We start from the raw sequence: 24,755 nt of genomic DNA, 5'->3' as shown, positions 1-24,755 counted from the left end.
TGCTGCCCTCTTTCCTGCTGACTTTTTGGGGTACCTATCATACACTTCCAGTAATATGGCTGCACTCTTTATGCTCCTTGGTTCTACCCACAAAGCCTCAGTTGAAAACTCTTCCAAGGTACCATCTCTCCTTATCACAGTAATTGACTCTTTAATTAATACCACCTCCCTTTTTACACCCTCCTCTGTCTTGCCTAAAGTTTAAGTTTATTTATTAGTGTCACAAGTACGCTCACATTAACACTGCAATGAAGTTACTTTGAAAATTCCCTAGTTGCCACGCTCTGGTTTGTGTTCGGGTACTCTGAGGGAGAATTTAGCATGGCCAATATACCTAACCAGCACATCTTTCAGACTGTGGGAGGAAACCTGAGCACCCAGAGGATATCACATGAAGACAATTGTCTGGCGCTGAGGCAATAGTGCTAACCACTGTGCCACCATACTGTCTTAAAGATCCTATACCTGGAATGTTGATTTGCTGGTCCTGCCCTTCCCTCAAACATATTTCTGTGATGGCACCAATACCACACTTCCATGTATCAATCTGTGCCCTTAACTCACCTGTCTTACTCATTATACTCCAAACATTAAAGACAATCCAGCCTTGCCTTATTGACTTGACGCTCAATATAGTTGAATTAACTTGTGTGTTTCATTGTGAAGTCTGTCTCCGATTAGTGGGGAAAAGGCAAATTGTTAACTTCTCACACTTCATGAAATGCTGAAGGCTTGTTGCAAGTGAAGGATGTGGATTGGAAGGTGGAGCATAATATCTCCATTATGCTCCAACTGGAACTTGCTGCCTATGAAGGTGATGGAAGTGGAGAGGAATGATTTCAAAAGGAAGAGTACTGATAAAGTAAAGGTGCAGGCATTGGGCATTTTCGCAGGGCACTGGGACTTGGTGGGACTCTGCACAGAAGGCTAAAATAGAATTGATGGGCCAAATGGTCTCTTCCTGCTGTAACGACTTTTGAGATGAAGAAGGAATTATGTGGAAAACGATGTGTTTCACTGAGAAGAATTAGAATATATTGCAGTCTGTTTAGTTGCTGTAATTAAGTTCACTCAGCCACGCAGTGACCACTGATGGATGTGGAACCGCTCCAGGCACCTTTCTGATTGGAGGCAGGAGTTTGAATTTATTAAAGGCTATTTCATCTCAAATGTGAAGTTTGAGCATTTCCAACAGTAACTTTGTTAAAATTCCTTATTGCGTGCATAACTCTGCCTCTGTTGGTCCTCGACATAGTCATATAGTGCAGAAGAGGCCCTTTGGCCTATTGACATGTGAAACTGCTGAACTCTGACGTAACCCCATTTACCAGCATTTGACCCATAGCCTTGAATGTCAAGTGCACATACAGGTACTTTTTGAAGGATGTGAGGCAACTCACCTCTACCACTGTTCCAGGAAGCACATTTCAGACTGTCACCACCCTACGGGTAAAAATGTTTTCCCACACATTTTAGAATCATCATTTTGTATCCCTTCCTCCCTGGCGGCTCTAATGTCAGTAAAAAGTCTGACAACACCAAGTTTGAGTCCAACCGATTTAATTGATAGTACACTCACTAGCTTTTGGGGTTAGTCCCTTCGTCAGGTGAGGAATGAATGCAATAATACCACATCCCAATTCTCATTTGTGAATTCTTCAACTAAGTCTTTCTTCCGTAAGGTCCTTACAGTTGATAATGAAGGACTATGAAGAGAGAGGTTACAGATGTAACCCCCGTGACTTGCCTGGGTTTGCAAAACCTCACTTACTGTACTGTCTGGAAACAATACACATCTCTTCAACCTGTGATCAGTGCTCCTTCCACTCACGTCAGCCACTTTAAGATTTGAACAGCAGGTTAGGTGTAAAAATTCGCATTCTAATCAGTAACCTGTAAACTGTCTGTGCTTTATATGCTGTGTCTGAGGCCAGAACTCTCCATTCACCTGACGAAGGGACTAACCCCGAAAGCTAGTGAGTGTACTATCAAATAAATCGGTTGGACTTAAACCTGGTGTTGTCAGACTTTTTACTGTGTTTACCCCAGTCCAACGCCGGCATATCCACATCGTGGCTCTAATTTCAGCCAGTTCTCCATTACTAAGAATGCTATTGTTATGTCAATCCTTAGAATTTGGTACGCTTCAGGCACCAATTTGGCTTGCAAACTTTTTCAATGCTTTCCTTTATTTTCAGGAACCACTTCATTCTTCCCTCTATCTTGGGTGGAGCTTTTAGTATTTTGTCCATTCATAGCATTAAAACACTTAAAGATCTACCTGTTGATGACATGTCTGCACCAACTTAGCAGAATATGGACAACCTTTCCCCAAGACCCACGTTTTCAGATACTTTGAAGTATGTAACTTTGTACGCAGAATGACTCCTCAGTTCCCTACACTGCTCCCCTATTGATGCATTTTTGACTTCAACCCCAACTATCATTCTGTATGCTAAAATTCTTTCTCTTCATAGTCCTTCATTATCAACTGTGAGGACCTTATGGAAGAAAGACTTAGTTGAAGAATTTACAAATGAGATTTGGGATGTGGTATTATTGCATTCATTCCTCCTCCATCTGTGCTAAACATGGAGTGACACAGTATAAAACCTTCCACTATATCCATCTGGCTAAGATCAAACGATCTAAGATAGTCAGGAGGCAATGGTACTGTCGCTAGATTATTCATTCAGAAACTCAGCTAATGTCCTGGGGACCCAGGTTCGAATCCTGCCATAGCAGATGGTGAAATTTGATTTAAATGAAAAATATTGGAATTAAGAATCTACTGATGGCCATGAAACTGTTGTCAATTGTCAGAAAAACCCATCTGGTTCACTAATGTCCTTCCCTGGTCTGGCCTACATGTGACTCCAGAGCCACAGCAATGTGATTGGCTCTCAGTTACCCTTGGGCAACAAGGGATGGGTAGTAAACCCTGGACAGCTGATGATGCCCATATCCCAAGAATGAATAATTAAAAAAAAAATATTCAAGGTATTGATCCCACCAGTGATATGTGTCAGGCGCCTGCTACTGTGATGTGTGTTTTGGTCTTGCCGTCCTTGCGCAGTTACTGGACAGCCATCTTTAAAACTACTTTTGCCATGTTGTGAACACCTGTTGACACATTTCCACTGACTGCATTTTTTTTGGTGTGTTACCAACAATCCTTCCATTGACAAAATATAAAACTTGAATTCCTAGCCTTTGTGACTCTTCTGGAAAGATGTTTAAATTTACTTAGATTGCAATCGTATGCTCCTCCATCCTATTCCCACTGGATTAAAGATGTGTTACATTTCATTAACTTGGAAAAAGATAAGATGCATGTTACATAGCTCCACTGATACTTAGCATATACAGCTTGCCCCCACACCACAGCAGAACACCAGTTTTTCTTCTTTTCATATTTCATTAGCTTAAACCTCCATTTTATTCCTGTGTTTACTAAGACAACCAACATGTTTGTTCCCTCTTGTGCATACTTTAGAGGGGACAGTGTACGCAAGTTGATCCTTTTCTATAATCATTGATATACTGGTCTTTTTCTTCTCTGCATGACAAATCAGTGCAGTCTCATGTTTGTTTTGTGTTGTGTCTGGCAAATCTTAAATGTTTAATAAAAACAGATAAACAGAGTGAGGCAGGAAGGGGCAGAGGGTAGTGGCAATATTGCATCAACAAATAAGGTCCGTGCAAAGAATAGTAGTAAACAAGCTTTATATCTGAATGCACAAAGCATTTGTAATAGACATATAACTAGCAACATAAATGTACAAATGGTATATACTAATTACAATTACAGAGGTGAAGGTCTTTGACATGGTGGGTAGTGTCCCTTCCTCTGAGGCAGAAACTCTGGCTTTAAGTCCCATCCTAGGATTTGATGACAAAGATATCTGCATTCTTAACATGGCCTAATGCGCCAGTGGCTGGTGCTAAGAGCAGGAGAGACTAGTCAGCCATGCTTAATGTGGGATGGCGTCCCTTAAAACTAGAAACCAATAGTGACAGACTAGTGACCTGTTTCAGGAATAACTAGAAATGGAAACAGATGGAAGTCTGCCATAGTGCACCACTGGGTACAGGAAGAGAATTGAAATTGGACAATTACAGCGACATGGTTGGAAGGTTGTGAAATAAGTATTTAAGGGTACATGAGATTTTGGAAAGATGGAATGGGAAAAGCAGAATATTCCTGAAAGAAAAGAATGACATAAAGATAGTAGTGTGAAAGGATGTTGGCTTAATTCGTTGCATTGCTTCTACCAATCAGATTCCACTTGCCAACCAGTCAGCACACTCCTATGAAGTTTAAATTGCTGTTCCTTTTTAAATTTGGTATTGCAAATGCTCTGAGTGCAAAATGAAAAGCTTTGAAATGGCTCTGTGGGGTAGGGAGCCTGAACGTTTGGCAGAGAGGATGTTTTGTTAATTCAATGTTTGATGCTCCTACTCACCTTCCCAACTTAGCATGACCTCGGTATTTCCTGCATTCATTCAGTCATTGAGTTGCGCTTGCCTGGCCTCTGCTGTGCTAGATTGGCGCACAAAAATCCCAGGCTATTTCGACACTTGTGCGAGATATGTTTTAAGCCTTTGGGCTCACCTTCCTTGCTGTTTGGTGGCATTGATCCAGTGGGTCTATGGAAGTCCTGCCAGAACTTAGTAGTCTTCTCCCACGATCACCATTGCAGCCTTGGAGAAGGGGAAACTTGTGACCCCAGAAGTAATCTATGCAACCCCTCAGCTAAAAAATACCAATTGGTATTTCTACATTTTTCGATCTCTGGACAGGAGAGGTTACTCAGTATGCAAGATGAGATTTCATGGAGTTGGGTTACTATATTAGCACGATGAAGGTTTGGTTCATGGACAGGAAGAACAGGGAATATTAACAAGATATTTCATGTTGACAGGCCGTAACTAGTGGAGTGCTGCAAGGATCAGGGCTGGAACCTCAGCTATTTACAATCTATGTTGATGACTTGACCTTCAGTAATACGTATAAGTTTGCTGACAATACAATGCCAGTCACCCAACCCAGCGTATTGGGTGAAAATGCAGATTTCCTAGCCTCCAACTGGTTGGTTGGTTGGTTGAGTTCGGACTGCCTCAGAGCTAGTTTATGGGCATGTTGTGGTCTTGCTTATTTTGAGATAGTTTTGGACAAAAACTTCGGATTAATGTTGATCAATATCAAATTTAATTCAAACGTGATCATTTCCAGACGAAAATATTCCACTGTGAATGGCTGTGAAGATGATTCAACTGGCAAAGAGACATCTTGGGATTTTGTTGAGGCTACACATAAAGTGAATTGCAACTGTTCAAGGTAGATGAACCTTTTCAAATATTTACGTATTTTGAAATCAGGGCAAGAACGTTATGCTTCAAGGATGGTGATACGTCCATAATACATTGAACTTACTTTCTCTGATTTAAAAAAATGTTCAAGAAGTAAAGCCAGTAAAAAGCTAAAGTTTCTCAATTCACAAGATCCAAATCTGTCTCTTTCAGATGCTGGCTAACTGTGTTTGAGTATTTTCTTTCTTTTCTAATGAACAGTTAATCCCAGTGGTGCTGCTTATTGACCAATCTAGTTATTAAAATGGGAATTAGAAAGGCACAGCAGCTGTCACTGCAGACTGAGGTTGCTGCTAAATTGAGTTGCACATTTATCCAGTATGCTCGAGCTTTCCTAAGCGATTAGTCAGTATTGCTTTTTAGCTCAGTGGAGTTAAAATCAAGCCAGCAAACTCTCAACCTTATGTTTATCAACCTTATGTTTATAAACCTTTGTTCACAGCAACTGAAAGGGAGCTGAACTTTGGATAGAGAAATGATCAGAAGTATTTTAAGAACAGCAATCCTCACTATTGTTGAATTTTGTCCATATTGTTTGAGTATTTTAAATGGTATTAAACATATTGGTGATCTTCTATATGCGGTTGCTCAGACTAAGTTGTCCAATACAAATATAAATCTTCAATTATTTGTCTGTTTGTGTAATTTTTTTCTTTTTCCACTAATTAGTTTCTCTGTTACTTGTTATTTTTCCTATTTTACGTATTTAGTCCCCCTTTTCTCTTTTTAAAAAAACCAAAACTTACATCCAGATGCCAGCCTGAAAGGACCAGATAACAGGATATGGGAACTGATTAACATGTATGGACAGATGAGTCACTGGGCAAAATGGGCTTTAGGTCATGAGAGGACAAGGCCTCGCATTGAGGGAATATTAAAATAGTGGTTGGTTATTTTCTCTGTGGGTTCCTTTTGTATTAAATTTTTAATTTATTCTGTTTTTTTTCCCTATTTCACTGCTTTTGCTTTGATGGAGGGTGATGGAACAAAATCAGTAGCAGAGGGAAAGTAAATTAGAAGGGAAAAGGTCAAGGTCTGGTATTGGGAGCTAAAATTGATTGTGATAAGCATATATCTTATTCTTAGGAAAACAAAATTGATTTATTTGTATTGGTAAACATTAGAAATAAGGTATAGTTTTAATTATGTTTAATGCTTCTGTGGAAAGAAGGGTAAAACCTATAGTTAAATTCATGCTGGACAATGATGTTTGCATGTGTGGTGTTGGTTCAGTTCCAGCTGTATTACTATTGTGTTAGAGAGGGCTACAGCATTCAGAGTAAATAAGTTAGCAGTTGATTAGTGACAAAGAACTTTGTAAGGTAGAAAAGCTTTTAATTTTTAGTTTTGGCTGGATATATTGCAGTTGACAAAAGGAACCAGGGAGTGAACATATCTCAATTCTGTCAGGAAAAGCAGGGCAGGACTAGGGAGCTGCAAAGAGGCGAGCTTCCCAAAGAACCAGTTATAGTCCAGATAAGCAGGGAATTGGGACAGAACAGAGACTAAGGTATTGTTCAGAAGAGTTCAAAGAAGAATAAGAAATGTTCTGAGTTAGAGACTATTGCAGTAATCATATTTAAAGTGGCAAAGCAGGCTTCAGGTAAATCAAAAAAATTGTTGCCATTTTAATAGTCTGGGAGTTGAGTTAGAGCAGTTGTGAACAGTTTGTACAACAGTTTAGACAAAAGAAACCTAAAGGGGGTGATGGGAAGCCTTTGGTATTCAAGGTGGAGTGGAGATTTTGTTTAAAGTAGTAATTTGGAAAACCTGAATTGAGTTTTGGAATGGAAAGCATTATTGTTAAAGAAGATTTTAAAGTGTGTTTTTGAAAACCCTCATGACAGGGGAAAAATCCACAGATACTAACTTGGGTTCAGAGCAGAGTGTGTATTTGATCACAGTCAATCTCTCTACTTATTTGTTACTGAAACCCTGGAGTTTAAGATTTACTTTGTAATCCATGTGTTAAACTAAGGGAGGAATAAATGAGTATTGTAGCAAAATACAATTTTTCAGGTAATAAATGCTTTTTCTAGTTGTTAAAATTAATTAGTGGTCTTATGACTCTGCTCCTCCATTTTTGCTTAAAAGGTAAAAGTTATGGTCTTTTGAGGCAGGATTTTGGGATCTTCCTGTCTAGCTTTAACATCAACTGGGGTGGTAACATTACAAACCAGTAACTTTTAATAATACATGTAACAAGTTCAAGCATTAACAATTTTATCATAGAATTATAGAACAATTACAGCACAGAAGTAAGTCTTTCAACACATTGTACTCTTTGGTAATATTTAATTCACCCATTCCCTGCTCTTTTCCCATAGCCCTGTAACTTTTTACAAGTATTTATTAAACCCACTTTTGAATGTTATCGCTGAATTTGCTTCCACCACACTTTCATTCAGTACGTTCCATATCATTACTTCTCTTAAATATACAGGTGTTGCATGTTTCCTCATATTTTCCCTTGTTCTTTAGCAAGTGATTAAACTTATGTCCTCCAGTTACCAACTCTTCTGTCACTGGAAACATCTTTATCAAATCTCCTTTTAAATTTCTTTGCTGTTAAAGAGAGCAATCCAGCTGAAGGCCTTCATCTGTGGCACCATTCTTGTAAATCTCTTCTTCACTCTGTGAAGCTGGTAAAAATCTTCTATAAAGTGTGATGCCAAGAATTGACCTTAACAGCTGAGGCGTAACCAGTGTTTCATTAAGGTTTGGCAAAACTTCCTTGGTTTTGTGCTCTCTTAATAAAGCCAAGGATCCTATAAGCTTTTTCAATAGCTTTCTCAACATGTCTTGCAACCATCAGACATTTGTGTGGAAACATCTTCAGGTTAATTTTAACAATTAGAAAAAAAATTTACTAAACCTAAAAAAAATTATACCGTTTAGTTCATGCTGACTCTCCTCATACTTCCTATGATTTGAATCACGTCACAATTCTGTTTTAAATATTATCTGCTACATGTCTTCCCATTTTACCAATCTAAGTACTCTTGAAGTCTGTTACTATCCTTCTCCATTATTTGCTGAGTTGCATGTCATCTTTAAACTTCGAAATTATGACTTGTATCCCCCGAACCCAAGTCATGAATGTAAATCAAAAAAGAGCAGTGGTCCTAAAAGCAACTCCTGGGAATACTACTGTATTGAAAAACAATTATTCCCTTCTACTTTCTGCTTTCTTTCCCTTGGCTAATTTTGCATTCAAGCTGCCACTGTCCTTTCAATCCCATGGGCTTTAATTTTTCTGTTTATGATTGTACTTCCAGCTCACTCTGGTATTGGAACATTTCTTGACATTGGACAATGGTGAGAATCAGAAATTGGCAAATATAAATCAAGTCCTATGACAGTTTATTTTTTCCACCCTAGCTTTCAATCATCCTTTCCTATTTAAAAGAGAATACTATTATCACTTGTGCTTCAAGGAGCATGATTAATTGTATGTAGAAATCAGTGATGTTTATTGTTATCTAAGGTCTCTAACTTTTGTAATTCCTCTGCATCTTAGATGATTTATGTTCCTGCGTGAACTATGCTGTAATAAATTTTATGCAGTTTTTTTTGTAAAGTTGAGCAATATTTCACCATAGTTGTTTGTTAACCAAAAACCTTTCAGTCTAGGAAAATAAAATAAATAAGGTGATTCAGGAGGGTTTCTTGACAGTATATGGATAAGCCTACAAGAGAAGAGGCTGTACTTGATTCGGTATTGGGAAATGAACCTGGTCAAGTGTCAGATCTCTGTGGGCGAGCATTTTGGAGATAGTGATCATAATTCTATCTCCTTTACTATCTCCTTTTCTATCTCGCGTTGGCGAGAGATAGGATCAGACAAGTTAGAAAAGTGTTTAATTGGAGTAAAGGGAATTGAGGCTATCAGGCAGGAAATTGGAGGCTTAAATTGGAAAGAGGTTTTCTCAGGGAAATGTACGAAAGAAATGTGGCAGATTTTCAGGGAATATTTGCCTGGAGTTCTGCATAGCAACGTTCCAATGAGGCAGGGAAGTTTTGGTAAGTTACAGGAACTGCGGTGTACAAAGGCTGTAATAAATCTAGTCAAGAAGAAAAGAAAAGCTTACAAAAAGTTCAGAGAGCTAGGTAATGTTAGAGATCTAGAAGAGTATATGGCCAAAAGGAAGGATCTCGAGAAGGAAATTAGAGCCAGAAGGGGTCATGAGAAGGCCTTGGTAGGCAGGATTAAGGAAAACCCTAAGGCATTCTACAAATAGGTGAAGAGCAAGAGGATAAGATGTGAAAGAATAGGACCTATCAAGTGTGACATGGAAAAGTTTGTATGGAACCGGAAGAAATAGCAGAGGTACTTGATGAATACTTTACTTCTGTATTCACGATGGAGAAGGATCTTGGTTGTAGTGCAGACTTGCAGCAGACTGAAAAGCTTGAGGATGTGTTGGAGCTTTTGAAAAGCATCAAGTGAGATAAGTCACGGGACTGGGTGGGATGTACTCCACACTACTGTGGGAAGTGAGAGAGGAGAGTGTTGAACCTCTGGTGATGATCTTTGCATTATCAGTGTAGACGGGAGAGGTTCTGGAGGATTGCGAATGTTGTTCCTTTATTCAAGGGAGGGAGTAGAGAGAGCCCTGGAAATTATAGACCAGTGAGTCTAACCTCAGTGGTTGGTAAGTTGATGGAGAAGATCTTGAGAGGCAGGAATTTATTAACATTTGGAGAGGTATAATATTAAGAATAGTCAATATGGCTTTGTCAAAGGCAGACCATGCCTTGAGCCTGATTGAATTTTTTTGAAGATGTGACTATACACATTGAAGGAAAAGCAGTAGATGTAGTACATATGGATTTCAGCAAGGCATTTGATGAGGTGTCCCATGCAAGGCTTATTGAGAAAGTGAGGGGGCATGGGATCCAAGGGGACATTGCTTTGTGGATCCAGAACTGGCTTGCCCACAGAAGGCAAAGAGTGGTTATAGATGGGTCATATTCTGCATGGAGGTCAGTCACCAGTGGAGTGTCCCAGGGATCTGTTCTGAGACCCTTACTCTTTGATTTTTATAAATGACCTGGATGAGGAAATGGAGGGATGGGTTGGTAAGTTTGCTGATGACACAAAGGTTGGAGGTGTTGTGGATCGTGTGGAGGGATGTCGGAAGTTGCAGTGAGACATTGATAGGATGCAAGACTGGGCAGAGCAGTGGCAGATGGAGTTCAACCCAGTATGTGTGAAGTGGTTCATTTTGGCAGGTCAAATAGGATGGCAGAATATAATATTAACGATAGGACTCTTGGCAGTGTGAGAGATAAGAAGGATCTTGGGGTCTGAGTTCATCGGATGCTCAAAGCGGCTGCACAGGTTGAAGCTGTGGTTAAGAAGGCATATGGTGTACTGGCCTTGATCAATGAAGGAATTGAGTTTGAGTTGAGAGATAATGTTGCAGCTATATAGGACCCTGGTCAGATCCCACTTGGAGTACTCTGTTCCTGTAATGAGGCGACCAGAACTAAGCAATGTGAAAGCCATAGAGTGCAGAGGAGATTTACTAGGATGTTGCCTGGATTGGGGAGCATGCCTTATGAGGATAGGTTGAGGGAGCTTGGCCTTTTCTCTTTGGAGAGACGAAGGATGAGGGGTGACCTGAGAGTTGTATAATATGTTGAGAGGTATTGATCGAGTGGATAGTTAGAGGCTTTTTCCCAGGGCTGAAATGGTTGCCACAAGAGGACACAGGTTTAAGGTGCTGGGGAGAAGGTACAAAGGAGATGTCAGGGGTGTTTTTCACTCAATAGTGGATGCATGGAATGGGCTGCCAGCAACGGTGGTGGAGATGGATTCTATAGGGTCTTTTGAGACTTTCAGCTAAATACATGGAACTTAGTAAAATAGGATTTTGGTAAGCCTAGTAATCCCTAAGGTAGCGACATGTTCGGCACAACTTTGAGCCAAAGGGCCTGTATTGTGCTGTACTGTTTTTATGTTTGTAGAGCTGGAAATTTAGGGGCAAAACCATGAGGTTTAAAAATGAAGATCACTTTAAAATAGGAACTGCATGGGTCCAGCAGTTAATACAAGTCAACAGTAAGCAGTCCTACCTTTCTGATCTGTGTAAACCATTTGATCTGAGACCTTTTAATGAAGAAGGATTTAATTCTGTAGACTAATAATGCCTTTCCTCTTTTGAGTTACCTTAGACGTATTGAAATGAACACAAATCCTAAGCCTGACTTTTACTGTCGTTGCTTTGCAAATATACTTGCAGGCATAAGAATAAGAGAGGCACTGGTGTGCAAGGACAGACACAGCCTCCTGGTCCACAACCGTCAACAGCACTCAAGCACAAAATGAACGACAAGCAAGAGAAAGGGGAAAAACAGCAGAAACGACCACTAACTCCATTTCATCACCGCAATTCAGTATGTGAAGATGTTGCAATCGAACCAGACTCAACTAATCACAGACTTGGAATTAGGCCACAGGACAGTAGAGGGAGGTATCCAAACACACGGCCTAATGAGCTTGTTAGCTCCACAAAGCCCTCACAGATGCACATCCCAGAGATACCAAACTCACCACCACCACCCCCCCTCAGCCCTCATCCCTGTGAGAGGGGGGAGGATGGGGGTGATGCTTTTAAAAACCCATTGACGCCTCAAAGTCAACCATTCTGCCAGATGCCTGCACCAGATCCACTACTACCAGCCAAAGCTGTCGAGGACAGAATGGAAACTCTTCCCACCCAGATTTTTTCAATGGGTTTTCCAGAAGTGATGGAGCCTACAACCTACAGTAGCAGTGTGGTGCAGCTTGAAGATGACGGGCCTGATGTGACGTGGAATTGTTATCGACTGCCCACTCACAAGGAATCTGAATTTGTGCCACCACAGCTGCCATTAGATAAATATAGAGAGGAATATACTTCAGTGAGCAACCAAGAACATGCACTTTCTTCTGTCTCGGAGTAAGTGTTTACATGAAATATTTGGAAAATAATTATTAAAATATGTCTAGTGCTATCTTATATCATCTGCAAACAAGTATTATTTGCTGTATAGTTTGTAATGTATTAATTGTATTTCTTAATAAGAAAGGAGTTTGATGTTGCCCTTCCTTGACTGCTTGATTAGTTTCTAAAGCAAATGGCTGAACCATACAGATTTTAAAAAAAATTGATTTTTACTTTGATATGCTGAGCCAGGACAGAATAGGCATCGTTGGGCACAGTGGCACTTGTTTAGCGCAACATTTCTGATTGCTATTAACTAAATCCAAGTTAGGAAACTTGTGTTGCAGTGAGAACAAAATCGCTTTCCTCTTTTTGCTTCCGGTGGGCATGTGCACACACAATTCACCAGCTGACATTTGGTATCTAGGCTCATATAGTGATCATTCAGTATTCTGCAGAGTGGCTCCTGCAGGTGTACCCCAACAGGACTCAACCATGGTGAGACTTTTAAAGAAACTTGAATCCATATAGAATGCAATGTTTTGTTCAGAAATTAGGCTGAATCACCCTAGACATTTTCATCTGCCTAGTCTTGCAACAAAATGAAAAATGTGCTTCAGTAGAAACTAAAACACGGGAAGGAGGTTTGCTAGCTAGGAATTACTTTAAGCATTGCATTGGCAGGAATGGAAAAGCAAAATACTGGTGTGTGTGTGTGTGCCTTTGGGGTTTGAGGAAAAGCACAGAAGTAGAACAGGGAAGGGAAATGTAATGGACAACTGTTGAGGATATTGGGATACAGCAATGTTTCTGGGGTGCTAAGGCACTGGATCGTGAAACCGAATTGTCAAAAATATTATAGGAATTATAGAAACCCTATAGTGCAGAAGGAGGTCATTCAATCCAACAATGCCACCCAGGCCCTATCCCTACAACCCCACACATTTACCCCTCTAACCTACACATCCCAGGACACTAAGGGGCAATTTAGCATGACCAATGCACCTAACCAGCACATCTTTGGACATATTAAGTCAACATAAGCCATTCTTTGTGAAAGCTGTAACTCAACAAGAGCATGAATGATTTGTTTAGAAAAAGTATTTTGGAACATGTAATCTTTAAATCTACATAATATCACCGTATTTAATAGTGAGCTATATAATGGATTATCCTATCTGAAGATGCCAAAAAAAATGACTATTACCTTTTGCTTCAAATGCCACCAAAAATAGTTGGTGTGTTTGTTAATTTCATGAACTACTGAGTCTGTCACTAACACAGTTTGAGGGTTTTGGAGGAATGGTGAAACATACTGTATATCTATCGCACAGAGACAAACAATTATGCCATTGTTGCTGTAAGTAGGAATCACTAGTACTCAGATGATCCAGCTGAATGATATTGTATTAAATTGATATCCTGGTGCTTTCTCTGGATTTGCTTTTGAAATGAGTTAAAGAAATTTTGGAGCTTAATCTGGGAATTATTATCTTCTGCTACAGAAAGAATTGTGGTTCAGAAGGCTGTTTTCTCATTCCTTTTTCTCATTTCCTCTGATCATTAGACTTTAAATATGATCAAACTCCACTTGGGCCTAGTTTGATCGCTCACGAACCTCTTTTTTAAGACTAAGGAATGAAGAGGAGGAGACTTCTATCTGTAATAGCCGTAATGTTATCTAAGGATAATTTCTAAATTTGTGGATGGTACTAAATTGGGAAAGGTTAATCAATATTGAGAAGGACTGCAAGAAATTACAGGAAGGCAATTAAACGTGCAGAATGGGCTAATTATTGGTTACTAGAGGTCAATGTGAGGATGTACATTTTGGTAGGAAGAATAGAAAGGTCACTTATTACTTGAAGGTGCAGATCTAGGTAGGGGATGCTAAAAGTTGCACCAAAGAACATTTTAAAAAACAAAACATTCTAGGCTTTACTGTTGGAGAGAATTGAAAAGTAGGCATGTTGTGCCAAACCTAAATCGAATACTGGTTAGACATATTGAGTCTAACCATACCATGCATTTCTGGTTTCCATATTGTAAAAAGGGTTAAAAGGCACTAGTGAGTGCAGAGAAGACTTATAAGGATGATATTCTTGGGTTAGCACCACTGCCCCTCAGTGCCAGGAACCTCTTTCATTTGAGCCTTCGGTAACTATCCATGTGGAGTTTGCATTTTAGCCCTGTGACTGTGTGGATTCCTTCTGGGTGCTCTGGTTTCCTCCCAAAGTCCAAAGGTACTTAGGGCAATTGTCCATGCTAAATTGTCTGTTAGTGTCCAAAGATTAGGAAGATTAGCCATTGTTTTTAAAAAAAAATCACAGGGTTACGGGGATACGGTGAAGGGGTGGGTCTGGGTAATATATTCTTTGAGTGTCTGTGAAGACTCAGTTGAACCAAATGGCAGCCTCCTGCACGATAGGGATTCTGTGGATCAAAACTGTGTGTATGTACATGCAGGCTTGGTCTTGCTAATGAACAAAGAACAACCCAGCATGGGAAACAGGCCCTTTGGCCCAACGAGCCCGTGCCGCCACATCACCCTACACCTATTCTACCCTGCATGTCTACGAATGGAACCCCTAACTTAGCCAGATTCAGGGGAGAATAGTGTCAATTTGGTAAAACCAATCAGCCTAAGTGCACATCTTTGGGGTGTGGGAGGAAACCGGAGCGCCCGGAGGAAACCCACGCAACCACAGGGAGAATGCGCAAACTCCCACAGACACAGGCCCAAATCCATGTATCTGCACAGCTAGCAGTGCTAGTCACCGAGCTGTTGCGGCGCCCGTCTACCGGTCCAGGATCAAGCACACACACCGACACGAAGTACTAGGCCACTCCCGGAACTTCCAAGAGCAGCCCACGCACGACCCACCGTGTGCATGCCCCTCGTTTGACACGAGGTGGACCTCCACCTGCGAAATAAAAAGACAAAAACGTTAATCTTACAAGCCTGCTTTTCCGGTGTCTCCCGAGGTTCTAACCTTATTTAATAGCCCCTACCATAACCCTCCATCCTCGTTTCACTCATGTGTCTATCTGACTGAACCTTAAACGAGTCCAACGTTCCTGCCTCCACCACCCTACTCGGTAGCGCGTTCCATACCCCCACAACTCTCTGCGTAAAGAACCTTCCTCTCATATCCAAATTATACCTCTCCCCCCTCACCCTTAAATCATGACCTCTCGTGTTTGTGCCCAGTCTAGGGAGCAGTCTCTCACTATTAACTCTATCTATTCCCTTCAGTATCTTATATACCTCTATCATGTCCCCCCTCAATCTCTGTCTTTCCAAGGAGAAAAGTCCCAGTTTCTCTAACCTTTCCTCGTAACCCAGCCCCTCCATGCCAGGCAACATCCTGGTAAACCTCCTCTGCACCCTTTCCAAAGACTCCACGTCTTTCCGGTAGTAAGGTGACCAGAACTGGACGCAGTACCCCAAATGCGGTCTAACCAATGTTCTGTACAACTGAAGCATTAGACGGCAGCTTTTATACTCTATACCCCTTCCTATAAAGGCTAACATTCCATACGCCTTCCTAACAACCTTCTCCACTTGTGACGCAACCTTCATGGATTTGTGAACCTGCACTCCCAGGTCCCTCTGTAAGTCTATACTCCTAATCTGTCTACCTTTTATCACATAGCTCCTCTCTGCATTATTCCTTCCAAAATGCATCACCTCGCATTTGTCAGGATTAAATTCCATCTGCCACCTATCTGCCCAATGCACCAACCTATCTATATCCTGTTGTATCACCTGACAATCCAGTTCAGTACCTGCCAACCCTGCCATCTTGGTGTCATCAGCAAACTTGCTGATCACACCACCTACACACTCTTCCAAGTCATTTATGTATACTACAAAGAGGAGAGGTCCCAGTACTGAGCCCTGCAGCACACCACTGGTCACTGGCCTCCAGCCCGACAAGATCCCCTCCACAACTACCCTCTGTCTCCTATTACCCAGCCAGTTCTCAATCCACCTAGCTACCTGGCCTCGTATCCCATGCGCCTTAACCTTTTCTACCAGCCTACCATGAGGGACTTTGTCAAACGCCTTACTGAAATCCATATAGATGACATCAACGGCTCTCCCATCGTCAACCGTTTATGTCACCTCCTCAAAGAATTCCACCAGATTCGTAAGGCAAGACCTTCCTCTAACAAAGCCATGTTGCGTATCCCTAATCGGATCGCAACGCTCCAAATGCTTATACATCCTACCACTAAGTATTTTTTCCATTAATTTCCCTACCACCGATGTCAAACTCACCGGTCTATAATTTCCAGGGTTATCCCTACTACCTTTTTTGAACAGTGGTACCACATTTGCTACCCTCCAGTCCTCTGGGACCTCACGTGTGTCCAAAGAAGAGACAAAGATTTGTGCCAGAGGCCCAGCATTTTCATCTTTCACCTCCCTAAGCAGCCTGGGATAAATACCATCAGGCCCCGGAGCTTTATCCATCCTTGCGCTACCTAAAAGCCCTAGCACTTCCTCGTAATAGATATCTCCTGCAACTGATCCTCCGCTCCCTCCAAGACACCGCACGATTCCGAACCCCTCTCCTTCATGAATACCGATGCAAAGTATTCATTCAGGAGCTCCCCCATTCCCTCCGACTCAATACATAACTCTCCACTCTTGTCCCTAAGAGGACCAATTTTCCCTCTAACTACTCTCTTGCCTCTAATATAGGAATAAAATGCCTTTGGATTTTTCTTAATCCTACCAGCCAAAGCCATTTCATGCCCTCTTCGCCCTTCTAATTCCCCTTTTTAGCTCCCTCCTACTCTCTCTATATTCCTCCAGCGCACTCTCCGTACCCAGTCGTTTCGACCTAACATACGCCTCCCTCTTCTTCCTGACCAAGTCTTCAATATCCCCTGTAATCCACGGCTCTCTAATCCTACCTTTCCCATCCTTCCGCTTAACCGGAACATACCTCCCCTGCAACCATTTCATTTTGCCCTTAAAAGCTTCCCACTTGCCAACCGTGGACTTTCCAGCTAACAGTCCCTCCCAATCAGTGTCCTGCAGCTCCCTCCTAATCCTGCTATAGCTCGCCTTTCCCCAGTTCAGCACACTCCCGTTCGGCTGGCACTCGTCCCTAAATTAATGATAGCATTTGATTAAATGAAGGGGCTTGTGTTGCAAAAAGTAGTAGTAACTCTGGGTATTGGGATTGTTTTAGAAACCAACAAAGGACCATACAAAAAAAATCAAGAAGGGAAGATGATAGAATATGAGCATAAACTTACAAGAATATAACATTGCAAGAGCTTGTACAAATTTATACAAAGGAGAGTAACTCAAGTAAACACTGACTCTTTGGAAGTAGAGGGTGAAATTTATCATGGGGGAATGAGGAAATAGAGACGTTGAACAATGAACAAATATTTGGTATCTATCTTCACAGGAGAAGGCATAAGTTATATACCAAAAATGGAGGACTAATAAGGGCGAAGAAACTATGCTAATTAACCTTAGCAGAGAAAGAGTATTGAAGAAACCTGAGGGTCTGACATATCCCCAGGACCTGACCATCTTGCATCCTACATTTCTGAAAGAAATAACTGCATTGAAAGTGTATTCGTTGGTTATGATTTTCCAAAATTCCTTCGCTTCTAGAATGGTCCCGGTACATTGGAAGTCAGCAAAATTGCTGTTAAAGAATGGTGGAAGAGAGAAAACTGGAAACCAGAAGCCATTTAGCCTGACATCAGTTGTCAGGAAAATATTGAAATCTATTGTTAAGGAAGTCGTGCAGTGATTTTCTAAGTGCATTGCTGTGATGAGAGAAAGTCTGGTTTTACAAAAGGGAAATCATGTTTGATAAATTTATTAGACGTGATATGAAGATGCCGGCGTTAGACTCGGGTCAGCACAGTAAGAAGTCTCAACACCAGGTTAAAGTCCAACAGGTTTATTTGGTAGCACGAGCTTTCGGAGCACTGCCTCTTCATCAAGTGAGTGGAGAATTGTGTTCACAAACAAACAGGCATATATAAAGACAGACTGAATTGCAAGGTAATGGTTGGAATGCGAGTCTTAACAGGTAATCAAGTCTTTCCAGGTACAGACAATGTGAATGGAGAGGGGGTTAAGTACAGATTAAAGCGGTGTGAATTGTCTCAAGCCAGGACAATTAGTAAAATTTTATAAGCCCAGGCAAATCGTGGAGGGGGTTAAAGGTAGTGTGACATGAACTCAAGATCCCAGTTGAGGGTGTTCTCAGATATGCGGAACTTGGCTATCAGTATCTGCTTGGCTGTTTTGTGTTGTTGTGTGTCTTGAAGGCTGTCTTGGAGAAAGCTCATCTGAAGATCGGAGCTGAATGCCCTTGACTGCTGAAGTGTTCCCCAACAGGAAGGAAACACTCCTGCCTGGTGGTTGTTGAGCGGTATCCATTCATCCATTGTTGTAGTGTATGCATGATCTTACCGATGTACCATACCGTAGTATCAGCGTATCAGGCAACTTTGGCCAAGTTGCATGAGTGTGTACTGTGTACCTGGTGGATGGTGTTCTCATGTGAAATGATGGATTCTGTGATGATGATCCGGCATGTCTCGCAGAGGTTGCTGTGGCAAGGCTGTGTGGTGTCATGGTTGCTGTTCTCCTGAAGGCTGGGTAGGTTGCTGCGGACAGTGGTTTGATTTAAGTCACATGGTTGTTTGAAGGCAAATAGTGGGCATGTGGGAATGGCCTTGGTGAGATGTTGGTCTTCATCGATGACATGGCTCTGGAGAAGATGTCATAGCTTCTCCACTCTGGGGAAATACTGGATGGCAAAGGGTACTCTGGCTGTGCCGCGTGTTTGTTTTCTGAGGAAGTTGGTGCAGTTTTTTGCTGCATCGAGTGCAATATCCTGCTCTTACGAGGGTCTTTTCAGCATCTGTAGGTATCTATTACACCCCTTCTCATCTGAGCAGATCCTGTGTATATGGAGGGCTTGTCCATAAGGGATGGCTTCTTTAACATGTTTAGGGTGAAAGCTGGAGAAGTGGAGCATTGTGAGGTTATCCGTGGTCTTGCGGTACAGTGAAGTGCTGAGGTGGCCATCCTTGATGGAGATGCACGTGTCCGAGAATGCAACTGATTCTGGAGAGTAGTCCATGGTGATGATGGTGGGATGGAACTTGTTGATGTCATCATGTAGTTGTTTCAGTGAGTCCAAAGGAAGAAAAGGTCATCGATGTATCTAGTGCATAGCGTCTGTTGAAGGTCCTGTCCGGTGAAGAGGTCTTGTTCGAACCTGTGCATGAAGTTGTTGGCATATTGAGGTGCAAATTTGGTCCCCATGTCTGTTCCGTGCTTCTGGATGAAGAACTGGTTGTTGAAGGTGAGGACATTGTAGTCCAGGATGACCACAAATTTATTAGAACCTTTGACATAGGGTAAATAAAGGGGAATCAGTAGATATGGTTTAGTTGGATTTCTGTAAGGCATTTGATAAGGTGCCACACTCAAGGTTAATATCTGAGATAAGGGCTTGTGGAATTGAGGGTTCTTATTATGGCTAGCGGATTTAACGGGCAGAAAGCAAAGAGCAGGGGAAGACAGGGATTTTTAAGTTGGCAGGCTGTGATTAGAGGAGTGCCTCAGGGATCAGTACTAAGGCCTCAGTTGCTGACAATCTTTATTAATGACTTAGATGAAGAGATGGAGAGTAATGTATCAAAGTTTGTTGATGGTAGGCTGGTCAGAATTCAAACTGAGAGGAAAACACAGACTGTATCGAGATATGCTCAGTTAAGTGAGCAGGCATAAGGTGACAAATGGATTAAAGTGGAGAAGTGTAACATTTATTCACTGCGGTAGTAAGATAGGGAAACAATTTTTCTGAAAACCATGGAACTTGTAAATGTTGACGTTCAACATTTACTTATACAAGATGCATCAAAAGCATGTAGGTACAACAAGAAATTAGAAAGTCAATGGCATATTGACCTTTAATTGCAAGGGATTTGGAGTACAAGAACAAAGAAGCATTGATACAAATGTGCAGGGCATTGAAGAGACCACACCTAGAGTACTGTGTAATTTTATGCTTCATATTTTAGAAAGGATGTACTAGCATTAGAGGCAGTACAGAGAAGATGCACAAGATTGGTACCTGGGATGAAAGGGTTGACCTATGATGAGATAGGCCCAATTAAATTGGGCCTATTTTCTCTGGAGTTTAGAAGAATGAAAAGATGATCTCATTGAAACAAAGTTCTGAGAAAGCTTTTCAAGGTAGATGGATGTACTTTTCCCTGTCAGGGACATCTAGAACATGGGGGCACGATCTCCTGATGAGAGATGATTATTGAGGATTGAGAAGAGAAATTTCTTCACTCAGTATTGTGAAAATTTGAAATTCCCTACCCCAGAATGCTCCATTGTGGAATGTATTTCTGGTTGAGATAGATTGAAGAGTCCGGGGAGCTGGCAAAAGTGGATTTGAAGTCAAAGAACCGTCACACTTGTATTGAAAGTATTGAATTGTATTGAGCATGTTTGGTGCATATGGTGTATTCGTTCTCCTATTTCTTTTCTCTTGAAAAAAGAAGGCTGAGGGGCGGTCTAATGAAGTGGATATAGGGGAATTGTTTTTTCTTGTGGAAGCTTATTTAGATTCCCATCAACTACTTCCTTTGGTAATAAGTTGCACTGTTTCACCGTGTCTGGGCAAAGACATTTCTTCCGAATTCCCGATTTGAATTCTTTAATGCCTAGTTTTGCTCTTCCCTAGAAATGGAAACACGCTGTTTGCTTTCCCAAAACCTCTAAATGTTCCTCCAACTGCCAAGACCCTAAGTTCTGGAATTCTCTGCAAACCTTTTTTATTTATACGTCAGAGATACGAGCATCTCCGGCTGAGCCATTATTATTGGTTGTCCCTAATTGCTCTTGGATCAGGTGGTACATACTACTACTACTACTACTACTACTACTACTGTGTGTCGATGGTATCTATATTAGCCGCAGTATCTAAGCTTACCGTTAATGGTGGTGAGGGATTTGGTGATGGAGTGCTGTTGGCTGTCAAGAGGACATGGTTATTGCTGGCTTTTGTCATATAAATTGTGGCACAGTGGTTATCACTGCTACCACATGGCACCAGGGTCCTGGATTCCATTCTGGACTCGGGTGATTGTGGAATTTGTACACTTTACCCATGTATATGTGGGTTTCCTCCAGGTGCTCCAGTTTCCTCCCACACTCCAAAGATATGCAAGTTAGATGGATTGGCCATGCTAAACTGCTCCTTAGTGTCCCAAGATGTATAGGTTGGGATTACTGGAGTAAATGTGTGGGGTTACGGGGAAAGAGAGCTGAGTGGGCCCGGGCAGTTGCTCTGAGTTGGTGCAGACGTGGTGGGCTAAATGGTCTCCTGCACTGTAGGGATCCTGTGAAGCAACTGAAGATTGTGGCCTCCAATAACCACAACCACCTTCCTTTGTGCTAGGTGTGACTCCATGCCTATTGGAGAGTTGACCCTCTGATTCCCACTAACTTCAGTTTTGCTTGGGCTCTTCCTTGATGCCACATTTGGTCACATTACGTCACCTCTGGAATTCTGTGGTTTTTGTCCATGTTTGGGCCACAGTTTTAGCGTGTATGAGAGCAGAATGGCATCGGTAGAACCCAAACCGAGTATTGGTGAAAAGGTGGGCAGTAATTGGACAGATTAGATTTGTTCTGTTTTGGACAGGATGTGTCCAGTTTGTAGGATTGATGCCAGTTGTATATTTGTGTCCCGTTCCTATAAATGCCCTAGAGATGACAGGACTATGGAGCTTCGAACTGATCTGTTGGTTGTGGGATCGCTTACCTGTGTCTGTAGCAGGCTGCTTCTCCACTTTGGCATATATATGGTCCTGTGTTGCAGTTTGCCAATAAGGTACGCCTATGCTGCTCATGACATACTCTGCTACAATCATTGAACCAGTGTTGGGCCCCTGGCTTGATGGTAATGCCACAGGGAAGGACATGTTGGACCATGAAGTTACAGATTTTTATAGAATACGGTTTTGCTGCTGCTGATTGCTCCTAGTGTGCCTCATGGATGCCCAGTTTTTGAGCAGCTAGATCAGTTTTGAGTGTATCCAAGTGCCATTCTGTACGATGAGATGGGACTTGATCTTCACAAGGACTGTGCAGCAATTACCCCTACTGATACCGTTGTGGACACATGCAATGGGTAGATTCAACAATAGATTGGTGTGCTGAGGATGAGTTTAAATAAACTTCCCCTCTTGTTGGTTCTCTCACTGCTTGCCACTAGATCTGTCCTTTACCACAAAGGCAGTTTGGCCTCTTTTAAGGTCAAACCAAACAAACTCAAGTTAAATCAGGATGAAGTAAAAGGGGCAGCTCCCCAAGAGGAGGGGGAACACCGAACAAAAGCAAAATACAAAGGAAACTTGAAAACCTCAAACTAAAATGTGATCATTAAGGTTGACAATGCAACCCAGCCCCTGCCGTGCCCAACAGGCGCGGAAGGCATCAGTTGTGCCCGTGGACACCGCACGTTCCCTCTCCAGTGACAACTGCAGACAGTCAGGATGGAAGGCCTATCGGCTGCCCACTGCCCAGACCTGTAAATGGCGAGTTTCGCCAGGCCCAGGAGCAGGTTCACGAGGAGGTCACAACCCTGACCCGACTCCCTCTGCAGTGATCAGTGTCTATGGTGTCCATAGATCAGGAGTGTGGGATTGAAGTGCAAACAAAACATCAATAAAAGGTTCTTCAGGAAAACAAAAAGGGAGTGCAGCCTAAGATACGAAACATAGATATGGTCCATGGACTCCACAAGGCCACAGAAGGGACAGGCTTTGGAGCCCGTGAACCAATGAATCCTACGGTTGTGCAGAATTGCTGCATGCATCACCCTCCACCCCAGATCCCCGATGTAATTGAGGAAGATCCCTCCGTAAAGGGACCTCCACTGGGGCCCAATGGTAACAAGGCCCGCCAAGGTGTATCTGGGCGTCAGGCAAGGATGCGGTAGTGGAAGGTGTGCCGCAGCAGCCCATACAGGAAATGCCTCCACACGGTAGAAAAAGGCACTGAGGACATTTCCATGAAGCGGCTCGTGCTGTGGGGCACCTGACTTGAGGCGGGGGGGCTGAAGTTTTGGGCCAATGTGGAATTCCACCAGAGCAGGGGAATGCTCGGGCGGGATCCCACCGCACACCTGCACCACTTCGAGACTGCGTGCACTGTCGGGGCTGAGCACAACTGTCCTAAAGTCTTGGATGGCTTTGGCCATGTGCCGGACGGACAATCTCGTGTGCTCAGCCAGCATGCGGGGTTCATCCAGCATGTCCCCGATCCTGGTTGCCCCGGCGTCCACAACCTCCCTCTCCATCAGCCATCTGAAGGTGTATGGCTGGAGGAGTGGATTCCTGAGCAGCGGTTCTTGCATGAGAGCCGCTACTCTTGATGGGGGAGAGCTGCATTTGAGGCGACCGTGTTCCAGACAGTAAGGAGGTCCTGATAAAAGACAGGCAAGTCCTGCAAGGAGGTCGAAATGCGCCCCAGATTGATATGCAGGAGCTGCACGTCATAATTGAGGCCGTGCCACTGGCGGAAGAAATGTCGCCAGGGCACACCATTGTAGAGGAGGCTCGATGTAAGAGTATCTTTGCAGGATCTGGAGGCGGAAGGCCGCTATCTGAGTGTGAAGGTACATCAGACCTTGATCGCCACCCTCAAGCGGGAGATGCAGAACTGCAGCAGGGACCCAGTGCAGTCGGTAGTCCCAGAAGAAACGCAGGAGAATTCTCTGGATATCGGCGAAAAAGCCAGGGAGAGGGGTCACAGGAACCAGCTGGTACCACAGCAGTGGAGCTGCTGGTTTATGAGCACTCAGAACAGTCCTGTCCAGTGACTCAGGCGGGCATTGACTTTGGCCTCCTGCTCCCAACCAGTTCATCGGTCAGGATTTCTCGGCTGGGCAGAGATGGACTCCCAAGTAGAGGAGGTTGGTCCTGCTCCAGGTGAAAGGCCTGATTCCCTTTGGAAGGGGTTCTGTCTCCCATGGACTGACCAGATGTCTGGAGCAATTGACCCTGACAGAGGACGCTGTGGAGTACACTGCCTGGTGTTGCATCCTCCGCAGGTCAACTGGGTCCGTGAACATGAGGAGCGTGTCATCAGCGTAAGCCGACAGGACTACCCATATGTCCGGGCCGCGCAGAGCCAAACCCGATAACCACCTCCGAAAGAGGCGCAGGAATGGCTTCACGCATATAGAATGCAATTGACCGGACAAGGGGCAGCCCTACCGTACTCCTCTCCCAAAGCAGAGGGGTGCCGTCAGGGACCCATTAACCTTAATTAGACACTCTGGCTTTGGCAGAGTACAGTAATTGGATCTGGGTGACAAAATGCATCCCGAACACGAATGCCCACAGAGTTCCGAGTAAGTACTCGTGCTCCAC

At 42.7% G+C, this 24,755-nt stretch overlaps 1 protein-coding gene across 1 annotated transcript in view; it reads left to right on the top strand.

Moving 5' to 3' along the window:
- The window catches only part of med13a (mediator complex subunit 13a), a 182,603-nt gene that overhangs the window by 87,005 nt on the left and 70,843 nt on the right, over positions 1-24,755 (top strand). The window contains exons 9-10 of the mRNA XM_080210890.1: positions 5,237-5,341; positions 11,622-12,320. Coding sequence (XP_080067016.1) covers positions 5,237-5,341; positions 11,622-12,320 — 804 coding nt within the window. The remainder of the gene's footprint in view (positions 1-5,236; positions 5,342-11,621; positions 12,321-24,755) is intronic.

This window comes from Carcharhinus amblyrhynchos, chromosome 23 (assembly GCF_965287045.1).
Source record: "Carcharhinus amblyrhynchos chromosome 23, sCarAmb.v2.hapA, whole genome shotgun sequence".
Lineage (NCBI taxonomy): Eukaryota > Metazoa > Chordata > Chondrichthyes > Carcharhiniformes > Carcharhinidae > Carcharhinus > Carcharhinus amblyrhynchos.
The sequence above is the reverse complement of the archived record's forward strand: the minus strand, read 5'-3'. Positions and strand labels throughout refer to the sequence as shown.